This window comes from Rhinatrema bivittatum, chromosome 1, assembly GCF_901001135.1.
Source record: "Rhinatrema bivittatum chromosome 1, aRhiBiv1.1, whole genome shotgun sequence".
Taxonomy (NCBI): domain Eukaryota; kingdom Metazoa; phylum Chordata; class Amphibia; order Gymnophiona; family Rhinatrematidae; genus Rhinatrema; species Rhinatrema bivittatum.
Genome location: NC_042615.1, coordinates 272217207 through 272229731, shown reverse-complemented (window position 1 = coordinate 272229731; position 12525 = coordinate 272217207). Strand labels below are relative to the sequence as shown.

The 12525-nt window shown below is 42.4% G+C and overlaps 1 protein-coding gene across 3 annotated transcripts in view; it reads right to left on the bottom strand.

Annotated features, from left to right (window-relative positions):
* The window catches only part of ALMS1 (ALMS1 centrosome and basal body associated protein), a 266815-nt gene that overhangs the window by 237523 nt on the left and 16767 nt on the right, over nucleotides 1–12525 (bottom strand). For all 3 annotated transcript variants that reach the window (XM_029594680.1, XM_029594673.1, XM_029594689.1), the window contains exon 3: nucleotides 9092–9254. In XM_029594680.1, the coding sequence (XP_029450540.1) occupies nucleotides 9092–9254 (163 nt within the window). The remainder of the gene's footprint in view (nucleotides 1–9091; nucleotides 9255–12525) is intronic.

Below are 12525 nucleotides of genomic sequence, written 5' to 3'. Positions count from 1 at the left end.
AAGCTGGCAACATTCATTAAATCATGGAGTACCTGCACAGCATCATTAGCAAACGGAAACCTACTGAGGCAACATCCCACGGGACCGCCAGAAGCTTCACAAAGTAGGGAAATGCATCACAACAGAGGTAATTGCATCATTCTAAAGGTCTTGTCAATAGAACTGCAAGAAAGACTGACAGAAAACACAACTACCGATAATTACAATATAAGGGACATTAAACTAAATAAAAACCGGATATATATATATGGGGGGAGGGGTGGTGCGGTTGTTTAATTTCTTCCTTTTTTAGGTACCAGCTGAGGTTCATATATAAATTATAGTGTTAGTTAAGTCCTTGCTCCTGGGTCTGGCAAACCAGATTCAATAAGGAGCAGATTAGAGCTCCATCATGATAATCATCACTATTATCTATACCCTGGCAAATAATATATAAAAAATTCAAAATACACCAAAAAGTAAAAATTACATGCCAAAATTATGTAAAATTATGCAAAAGTAAATACTCATACATCACAAACTCAAAATATAAATTCTAGCAAAACCCTCATCCCCAGAAAATCTCTGGTGAAAGATACACAATTTTAAAAATCAAACTACAAAATACTAAAAAATAAATAATTGACAGCCAGTTAACCACAAAAGAATCAACATTTGCCAGTAAAACATAACATAGAACAACAAAACCACATAAAACCTAGCCAAAGACCAAAAGAAAGCAAAAATTATTAAACAAATAATAATCCTCTTCTCCACTGGCCTCCTTCCTATCAGATCTCTCTCCTCTCCTACTAGGTGCTCTTTTTCATTTCCTATCAGGTCTTTCTCCTCCGAGCACCCTTCCTTCTTTAAGGCACTCTCTTCTTACCTACTGGGCCCTTCCCTCCCACATCAATCCTCCTCCTTCCCCCATAGGTCTCTCTCCTCCAAGCAGCTTCCTCTCCCCCAAGCATGCTTCTCTCCCCCATCAGGTCCCCGTCCTCCTTAAGGGAAGCCTCCTATTCCCCATTAAGTCCCTCCTCCTCTTCACCATCAGGTCTCCTTTCCTTCCTCCATTAGTTCTCTATTTTCTTAGGGAACTCACCCCTCATTCCCATAGGCCCCAACTTCCTCAGGTTCCCCTCCTCTGCATCTACTAGGCATACAACTAAGGAAAGTCTCACAATCAATAGGCTACTCTGACTGAGCACTAGCAGAGGAGGAGACTCCAGTGTAGATATCTCAGTGACAGCTGCTTTCCCCAAATCTGACATGCAGCTGACAGCGATTTCTCCCTCCTCAGATCTCAGTCTGCTGAAGCAAGCAGCTGCCTAATTCATCTCGCCTTCCTATGAAACTGTTCACTGACAGCCCACATTTTTAGATGGGAGCAGAAAGCAGGGAATGATTGGTCCTGGCTGACCGAGGAGGGAGTGATCTGTGACTTAGCTGAGCCAATTAAAACATTTTTTCTTGGAGCCCAATCAGCCAACCAGGATCGTGGTAGGAGAGCTAACATATGCTGGTGGTCCGGGCCCTGAACCCAGAAGTGGTGTCAATATAATAAGAAGGGAGCTGGGGAGGAGAGGTTGCAGGAGAGTTGCATCTAGTTGTCCTCTTCTGCTTGGCCCACATTGGGGAAGAGAGGGCCCTGCCCGCACTTGGGGAATTATGTGATTTTGACTGATTATGCAGGCACTCATTAAATTATGCATGTGCATACTTACATAATTCCCTAAGATGCAGCTATCAAAAGGTAAGAAACACAGGAGAGGCAGAATGAAGAAAGCAAGCAATGTGACAGCTAGAAAGAGAGGAAGGAAGAGATTGAAAGTGGACAAGAAAACATGAGAAAAGGCTTAGAAAGAAGGAAGGCATAAAAGGAAAAGACAACAGAAAGGAAGCTGGGGAGAATAAAGGAGGAGAAAGCATGTTTGCTTACCTGTAAACAGGGGTCTCCATAGACAGTAGAATGAATCAGCCATGATATGTGGGTTTTCATCCAAAGGCACCGAATTAATCCATCTCTCAAAGCTCAGTAAAGTTTCTTACTGTGCATTGGCAGTGGTTCCTATGTGCACACTGTCTCATGAGTCCCTCAGTCCATTTCAGAGCTTATTAAGCTCTACCAAGGTAATCCAGGGAGATGGGCAGGTAATAAGCATGGCTAACTCATCTTACTGTCTACAGAGAACCCTGTTGCTTGCTTTCTTCATCAACAAGAAAGCCTGAATAAGCCATGACACATGGGGAGTCCCAAACTGAAGGTTGCATAATGGAGCAATACTATAAAAGTAACCCAGCCCCACCAGTGGAGAATGAACTACTGGCAGAACAGGTTGTGCAAAACTGCTTGTTCAAAATAACTGGGGTGAGCCACGGAAGCTGCCTTAACTCTTACTTGATGAGCCTTGAAAGAGTCTATAATCTGTAAACCAGCTAGTGCATATCAATGCACAATTCAATCCGCTAACCAATTTGACAGAGTTCTCTTGGCAAATGCCACTGTCAATATATTGGGATCAAAAGAAATAAACAGTTGAGAAGCCTGATGATGAGATGGAGTCATTCTCAAATAGTGCATCGTGCTCTCTTACAGTCCAAAGAGCGAAGTGTCTTCTCGACTCTATGCACATGAGGCTTTGGGGAAAAAATAGGAAGAACAACGGCTTAATTGATGTGAAAAGCAGATGCCACTTTTGGAAAATACCCAGGACCTCTCTATTAAGGAAGAACTGGAGGTAGAGTGAATAAAAAGACCAGCATTTACAGTTCACTGACTCTCCAGCAGTTGTGACAACTACCAAAAATTGCACTTTCCATTTGAGGAATTTCAAAGTAGCCAACTCCAATCATTCAAATGGAGGCTTCACAAGTTGAGTTAAGATGACATTAAGGTCCCAAGGCACCAGAGGGTTAGTGACAGGGTTTTTGAATGCCACAATCCCTTCATAAATTTGGATAGCAAAAGATGAACGGAGATTGGTACTCCTTCCATCTACTGATGGTATGCTGCAATGGCAATGAAGTGCAATTTTACCAATGATGTACTGAATCCCGACAAAGAAAGGGAAAACAAGTACAAGAACAAGTCTGTTGGGCTAAAAGTGAAAAGACCCAGAATGCCAGATTGGCACGAGATGATAACCTTTTCCATTTGAAGCTTTAGCACTTTCAAATTGAAGGCTTCCTGGCCGAGATCAAGATGTCTCACTTCTCTTGGAAGAAGCAGGGAGGAAACTATCACAAGTTCCATATACATCCCATGAAGACCAGAGAAGACATATTCGAATGGCAGACTTTGCCTTTTCCCTGCGCAATGAGGTACAGAGAAGTCCTCGGTGGTATCGGAGGCTAGTCGACTAAATGAATGAGTTAGGGAACCATTTCTGCCTTAGCCATGCCAGAGTATTAAGGATCATTTATGCATTATCTTGAAGCACCTTCTGGGTTTTCCTCACAACTAAAGGGATTGGTGTATGTATATATATATATATATATATAAAAAGAAGAGTGGCATCCCAGTGTAGCTGTAAAGCATCTGGACCTTCTTGGAAGCTTGAGCAAAACCTCTCAATTTTCCTATTGCTCTCCGAAGCAAACAAGTCTATTATCAGCTGACCACAAAAGTTGAAAAACTGTTCATCACTGTTGATCTAAGGATCATTCATGCAGTAGGACTTGGCTAAGATGGTTCACCAATGTGTTTAAGGTTTCTGGAAGGTAGATCATCTGCAGATGGACTCTGTGACTGACAGCCTACACTCAGATCCTGAGAGCCTCTTGAAAGAGGATAAAGGAGCCTGTGCTCCCTTGTTTGTTTATGTAGAACATAGCTACTTGATTGTCCGTTTAGATAAAGATTCTCTTCCCCTCTAGCATATGAGTGAAAGCACTCAGCATGTAGCAAATGGCACACAGCTCTAGAAGGTCAATCTAATGATAATTCTGCACTGTTAATGTTAATTCCCCATGTTTGATGTAAACCGACGTGATATGACATGTGTCATGAATATCGGTATAGAAAAGAATTAAATAAATAAATAAATATATGCATACATATATATATACACAGTGTTATGACATAGAAACATAGAAGTGACGGCAGAAGAAGACCAAACGGCCCATCCAGTCTGCCCAGCAAGCTTTCACACCTATTTATTTTCATACTTATCTGGCCGCTGAGGTCAGGGCCCTTATTGGTAACTTTTTGGTTCCAATTCCCTTCCACCCCCACCATCGATGCAGACAGCAGTGCTGGAGCTGCATCTAAGTGAAGTATCTAGCTAATTGGTTTGGAGTAGTAACCGCCGTAATAAGCAAGCTACTCCCACGCTTGTTTCCCTGCCTGTGCAATTCAGTCCTTGTTGGTTGTTTGAATATAAATCATCTTTACTTCATTCCCCCCCTGCCGTTGAAGCAGTGAGCTGCGCTGGACATGTATTCCAAGTGACGTATCAGGCTAAATTGATTCGGGGTAGTAACCACCATAACAAGCAAGCTACACCCATGCTTATTTGTTTACCCGGGCTACGTAATTCATTCCTTGTTGGTTGTTTTCTGAATATAAATCACCTTTTCTTCATTCTCCCTGCCGCTGAAGCAGAGAGCTATGCTGGATATGCATTGAAAGTGCATATCCAAATAAATATCAGGCTTATTTGGTTTGGGGTAGTAACCTCCGTAACAAGCAAGCTACTCCCCTGCTTTTTTGTGGATGCAAATCCTTTTTTCCACATTTCCTCTTGCCGTTGAAGCATAGAGCAATGTTGGAGTTCCATTAACCGTGTGTATGTTTATTGAATAAAGATATTAATCTCCAGGTAGTAGCCGTCATTCCCGCAAGCAAGCCACCCCCATGCCTCTTCTCTTCATTCACATCCTCTACACTTTATGGATCCACAGTGTTTGTCCCACGCTCCTTTGAAATCCTTCACAGTTTTGGTCTTCACCACTTCCTCTGGAAGGGCGTTCCAGGCATCCACCACCCTCTCCGTGAAGAAATACTTCCTGATATTGGTTCGGTGTCTTTCTCCCTGGAGTTTTAAATCGTGACCCCTGGTTCTGCTGATTTTTTTGAAACGGAAAAGGTTTGTCGTTGTCTTTGGCTTTCAAGTATCTGAAAGTTTGAATCATATCACCCCTGCTCCTCCTTTCCTCCAGGGTGTACATATTTAGATTCTTTATCTCTCCTCATAAGTCATTCGATGAAGACCCTCCATCTTTTTGGTCGCCCTTCTCCGGACCGCCTCCATCCTGTCTCTGTCCCTTCGGAGATACGGTCTCCAGAACTGAACACAGTACTCCACGTGAGGCCTCACCAAGGACCTGTATAAGGGGATAATCACTTCCCTTTTCTTACTCGATATTCCTCTCTCTATGCAGCCCAGCATTCTTCTGGCTTTAGCTATCGTCTTGTCACATTGTTTCGCCGACTTCAGATCATTAGAGACTATCACCAAAGGTCTCTCTCCTGCTCCGTACATATCAGCCCTTCTCCCCCCCGTCGAATACAGTTCTTTCGGATTTCCACACCCCATATGCATGACTCTGCACTTCTTGGCACTGAATCTCAGCTGCCATATCTTTGACCACTCTTCCAGCTTCCTTAAATCCCGTCTCATTCTCTCTACTCCTTCCGGCGTGTCCACTCTGTTGCAGATCTTAATGTCATCCGCAAAAAGACAAACCTTACCTTCTATCCAGTCCAAAATGTCACTCACAAAGATATTGAACAGGACCGACCCCAACACCGATCCCTGCGACACTCCGCTTAACACCGCTCTCTCTTCAGAGTAAGTTCCATTTACCATCACACGTTGTTTTCTGTCCGTCAACCAGTTTACAATCCAGGCCACCACCTTGGCACTCACTCCTAAGCTTCTCATTTTATTCACCAGTCTCCTGTGTGGGACCGTATCAAAAGCCTTGCCGAAATCCAAGTAGATGAGATCAAGCGCTCTTCCTTGATCCAATTCCTTGGTTACCCAGTCAAAAAAGTCAATCAGATTTGTCTGACAGGATCTTCCCCTGGTGAATCCATTATGCCTCTGGTCCAGCAATTCTCCCGACTGTACATAGTTCACTATTCTTTCTTTCAACAGTGATTCCATTACTTTTCCCACCACCGAGGAGAGGCTGACTAGTCTGTAGTTACCAGCCTCTTCTCTGTTCACACTCTTATGGAGCAGGACCACCACCGCTCTTCTCCAATCACTCGGCACCACTCCCGTTTCTAAGGATCTATTGAACAGGTCACACAGCGGACCCGCCAGCACATCTCTGAGCTCCCTCAGTATCCTGGGATGAACCTCATCAGGCCCCATGGCTTTGTCCACTTTCAGTTTCCCTAGCTCTTCCCATACATTCTCTACTGTAAATGGAGTTACATCTACTCCATTCCCCTCCAGTTTCTTGTTAACTAGCGATGGTCCTTCTCCAGTGATTGAGCCTGTTTGTAAGTGAGATAGAGAGAACGTGTGTGATTGAGAGCTTGTGTGTAAGTGAAATGGAGAGAGCCTGTGTGTGACTGAAAGCCTGTGTGTAAGTAAGAAAGACAGAGCACATTGTGTGATTGAGAGAGACTGGTCAGACATGTATGTGTGAGAAAAATTGATCAGGGAGATGACTAGTATGTGTGCGCTTTTGTGTGTGAGTGGCGTGTGCATGCTTGTGTGTGTGTGAGAGAGAGAGAGACTGATCGGGGAGATGATCGGTGTGTGAGAGACAGAAACTGGTCCTGAGGTTGTGACTGGTGTGTGCGTGTGTGAGAGAAAAGAGACTGGTTGTGGTCCCCAAGGAAGAGGACCATGAAGACAGCTTCAGCAGCTACTGCTGCTTCTGGTGTGGCCTGTAAGGGAAAGAAGTAGGAGAACTGTTGGAGAAGGTAAGTAAAGGTGACTTTTTAAGTTCATTTTTCTTGATTGACTGCCATTTTAATTATTGGGTATTATGTGATGTGTCTGCTGTTTTGAAATATTTTATTGGTGTTTGAAGAATTTTTAATAATTTTTAAGAGTCTTTAATTGTTGGATATGGTTCTGTTCATCAGCTGTTTTGAAACATTTATTCATATAGTTTTACAATTATTTCTGTGTGGGAATCTGTAACAGCTTGGCTTTTTCTGTTTCCCTAATTGGAGGTGTATTGGTGTTTAGGGCCTGGTTTAATATTTGTAGTGTTGCCTTTTTATAGGTAGGGTTGTTCCATTTGAGTGTATGCCATAATGCGGGTATAACTTTGTGCGGATTATTGCAGATCATGGGACTATGTTAGGTGCTATATTTCTGTTTCCATTTCTCCAGTTTTATACTGCATGCAGAGTGGCTTTTTTGGGTTTCCATTCCAGTTTCTGACTCCATATTGTCATTTGTGGTCTTTCTGAGGTTGGTGAAGGTCATTCTTGTGTGCATGACCGAGGTAAGATATTTAATTAGCATGAAGGCCAGTAAACTACCTCAACTTAGTTGTTGCATTTTCTCAATAGGACATGCATTGGTGGTAAACTGCTGTCTTTTTATAAGTAGGGCTATTGCACCTGGTAGCAGAGGGAGTTGGTGTTGCTGTTATTGAGATAACACCAGAAAATTCAATGTAAGCCGGTATGATGTGCCTCACGAATGTTGGCAAAGAAAAGTCTATAAATAAATAAATATCGTTTTTGTATGGCGAGTTGTACAGGGAATGTTCTAGTTCTGCTTTATACCCAATTACTGAGGGTCGGGGGTGGGGGGTGAGGTTAGCCTTGTGACTGTCATGTGTTCAGTGTGTCACGCATGTGGGAACTATCTATCAGGTGTGTCCAGACTGAAAAAAGTTTGAGAACCACTGTACTACATACATTGTCCAATTTATATATATATATTTTTTTCAGTACAAACATGTTATTATGTTCAACTTCTCTACAAAGCTCTCTTTTCTGATTCTGATACTTCTCAAGATCTTTGTGTATTTTGCCTTACTAAATAATCTTATGCAAGTCTCTTTTCCCTACTGTCCCATTTAGTGCACTGTATTTAACAAATGATGCTTGTCTAGCTTGCCTTGACTAACATAATTTCTTACTGACAGGAATAAATTTTAAAAAGTCTCACTTCAATACTAGGAGGACCTACTCTGCCCTAAACCTCACACTGCTGCTGCCGGCAGACTGCACATGAAAAGCTAGTGCTGCAGACGAGAGCATCCCATCCACAGGGACTTGGAGCATCACTGAAGAGGGGACAAACTTTGTTTGGGTGAACACCAAGCCTTGCATCATCAAGCCTTCACCGACCCACCAGACAATCACTAGTTGTCCTTCTCGCTTACCCGTTATGATGATTATACTCACGAATGGACTCTGACTCTCCCAGGTTAAAGCACCATTAAGCTTTAACCCGTACGCCCTATTGCATCACTTCATATTTATTTCCTGCCTTATCTTCTTTCCAGCTTGTTGCAAGCTTCCAAGTTCTCTTCCCTGTTGATTGTAACGTTTTGACTCATTCCTACTTACTGTTTATCTTTCGTTTACTTGAATAGTTACCCCAGTTTTTTATTCTTGTTAATTGTAAACCGATCCGATATGGTTATTTACTATGAAGGTCGGTATATAAAACTGTTAAATAAATAAAATAAAACAAAAATTAATCATTCAAACTGGATTCTCTCCTGTTCATGGAGCACAGAGCTACACCAGGGTAGGCATTTCAGCTTATCAGACTTTCAGAGTCAATAAGGGAAAAATGCCACCTTCAAACAGACAACTATGACATTAACATGAGCCTGTGTTTAAGGCAGAGAGCTTGGGAGAGTTATGGGCATTTCAAGACAGTCAATGGGGTTATTTTTATCTTTCCATGCAAACCACCTTTCTATTAAAATTGGGGAATACTCTCTGAGAACCATAATCCCAGCACCAATTCCAACTGAGCTGGAAGAAATCAGAAAGGAGGAACTACCAGGACATAATAAAAGTCAGGAGTTACTTGGGATGCTGAAATGTGTGTCACATTTCACTGGGATTAGACTAGATTAAAAAAAAAATTAGCCTCAAAAAGTAGCTACAAACCATTGCGGATTATACAAAGCAAAATGCATCCTGATAACTGTTTTTCTGAATGATCATTACCGAGGAGAGGTGAGTGGGTCAGGGCTCCCGCAGGCCTCTGCTCAGGCTCCGCAGCCCGGCTCAGAATGCCTTCCTCCATTGTGGGCAACTCCGTCTGTTCAGCTCCCAGGACAAAGCAACTGGCATCCTCTTCTGCTGAAAGCTGGTACCAAGACTCCATCCCCTGAAATGCAGGAATGAAAAATGTGTTTTAAAAGCAGCTCTAAGAAATGTCCATTGATTAACACATGCACCAACATTTTTAAGGGGCTAAAGTTCAATACTCAGGTAGTTCTAGCTGAAAATTGGCTAAAGAAATGCAGGTACAAAAATACCTGCATACTTTGCCTCTGCTATTTGTTTGGCTGGGGTTGCAGGGAAGAAACTATATGTGGATAACTAAAAATCCAATTATACATACATACTTTTCTCCCTCGACCCAAACATGCCCCTGAGAGTGCTGCTTTAGCAGTGGCTGAATATAACTATGTTGTGAAACTGTGTGGTTGTACCTAGCTGCTGCGTCGTGGGCAAATTTCTCACCCAAGGATCGAGGTGCAGAACAATGAATGAGCAACTGACTATGCAGCTCTCATGCTAAGATAGCTTTGAAAGAGGAAGGCTCTCGTTCCTCTGGTTACATGGAACTACCAGTGCTGCTGGAGTATTCTCAGCCTCTGGAGAGAAAGGCACTTCATACCGCAACATCTTGGGGTTATGGGTTGCAAAAAAATGGTTCTGGAAGTAGCTTTAAAGCATTTCATCTTAGGCTCTCATTAATAGGCAAATATGACTTGAAATGAATATATGAATCTTTTATTATATGTGTAGATATTTCCCACAATATAAACATAAAGTGCTTTACATACTAACATACTAATTTATATTACATATTTACTATTATTTATCATTTAACATTACTAGACACATACAGTGCTGTACAGATACACACAAGAGACAGTCCCTTAAGCTTACAACTTGTAAGACAAACAGAAGTCTATGGGTAGTGTATTTATTTTAGAGAAGTGGACAGGATTTAAAAGCAGCCTCCAAAGGGGGGGTTTTTTAACTGGATTTGATTGTGGCCAGAGAAAAAGCACAGCACACTGACTCAGAAAGTCTATTCAAGGCATACAGCATAGCAAGGTGGAAAGCACGGAGTCTGGAGCTGGTGACGGAGAAGGGCAAACGCAAGACTGGCTTGCTCAATGAGCGACATCCATGAGGAAGAGTGTAGAGAGAGAGAGAGAGAGAAGAGAAGAGAGGTAATGAGAAGCTGCAGAGACAATGCCGTAAGAGTAACCTGAACTGTATGCGGAAGCGACAGGGAGCCAATGTGACAAACTGATAAGAGGAGCTATATGGTTATAGCGACACTGGAGGACAATTTTGAATAAATTGTAGAGGAGAAAGACAGTTCAGTGGGAGGCCAGCAACAGTAAACTGCAAAGACTAAGCAGGAGGAGATAAAAGAGTGGGGTGAATGCTTTGGTAACATGTCCAAAAAGGAAGGGATGGCTTTTGGTGATGATACAGAAAGAAACAACACACTTTAACAGTGATTTTGGATATGCATAGAACAGAGATAGGTATCAAATATGACCCCAAAGTTATGGGCCAAGAGAACCAGGAGGATGAAAGCGCCATCCACAGAATCAGAAAAAAAGGGAGAAGAGGGGACAGGGTGTGGGATGGTAAATAAGTTCCATCTGTAGCCCATTTAAGGTGGCGGCAGGACATCCAGACCGTGATCTCAGACAAACTTGGAACTGGATTCAGAGTGAAATTGCAGGTGTTGAGAGGTAGATCTGGGAGTCATCAGTATAAAAGCGGTAGTGAAAGCAGTGGAATATCAGAGCGCCAAGGGAAGAAGTGTAAAGAGAAAAGAGAAGAGGGCCCAAGTCACAGCCTTGAGGCACTCAGCTGTGGAAGAACCATTGGAGAGGTAAGAAGAAAACAAATACAGCAGAGCCCCAAAATCCAATTAAATATGTATTATATATATAACATTTATATTATATGTAAGTGCCTCTCAGTAAAGTTTCAAACATGACTATGTAAGTTCTTATATGTCAGTCAAAAAACACTACATGCACTTTCCTCACGGAAAACCACATCTCATTTCTGTCACACTTTTCTGAAGTGGTTATGCTCCCAACATGATTGATTTTCTTTACAAAGTTCATAATATGATTATCTATTCAGTACTTTCCTTGCTTCTCCCAAACGGTAGTATTGGTAGCTATTTTATAATATTCACACAAGGTCCTCAGCCATTACTTGCAGAAGGATCCTATTCCCTACTGCTACAATCACACTTCATGCCACACGCACAAATGACGATGTCCAGGAGCTCTCCTTTAGCATTTGGTTCAGCCCCAGCTTCTTCCATCAATACTCCCTTTTAATACTAAGGGGTTCTTGGTTCACACCCTGACCTTTACCAGGTTCCTGCTGCCTCTGAATTCCTGAAATACACATTCCCTAGTTCCCAGACATGCAATGTGCCTTCCAAGACACACAGTTACTTTTCTGCGCTGTGATCACCCTCCCCTGGAACCTGTGACATCCCTGCCATGGAGTTAGTTGGCAGCAACCCCTCTCCCTGCTGCTCAATCTCTTTCCCTCTCTGCAAGGTCTCTCTTGTCCTCTCTGAAGAAAGAATCTGGATATTTCTCTCCAACCACCCAGTTACAGCTGGACCAACCACACACTGTCTCCTTCAAGGAGTGTTCCTGGGGCATACATAGCCACAAGGCTACATTTTATCTAGATCTACAGTAAAATGTATATTGTACCTAGAAACAGAGAAGTAGACAAGACCTTTCTAATGAGCCTAACACATTTGTGTTTAGCTTTCAGAAGCTCCACTTCCTTCATCAGATCGGTGCAGAATGAGATCTACTTTATATCAGGAAGGAAATTATCAAAATAATTTCTGCAGTGTTCTCACAGGGGAGGGAGTTTAGGCTGACGACTCTGTATCTAACTCTCTATGCAGAAATTTCACTGAGAATCCAGCCCCAAATTTCAGCCTACTTATCTGATCACTTCCCAGATGTTCTGCCGACCTCTTGTTCCAGTCTCCTTTCCATTGAAAGAGATTGGTCTATCGTACATTAATATCTCTGAGGTATTTAAATGTCTCTATAATATCCCCCTATCTCGCCATTCCTCTCTGGCATATATGTTTAGATCTTTAAGGCTGTCCTCATATGCTTTACAATGAAGATTACTGACCATTTTAGTACTCAGCCCCTGAACTGATTCCATCCAGTTTATATCCTTTTGAAGATGTGGTCTCCGGAACTGTATATGGTATACTAAATTAGGTCTCATTAGGGACTTATTCAGGGGCAATATCACCTCTGTTTTTCTGCTGACCATCTCTCTCATTATGCACCCAATCACCTTTCTGGCTTTTGGCAGCACCTTAACTGCCTTTTGGCCACCTT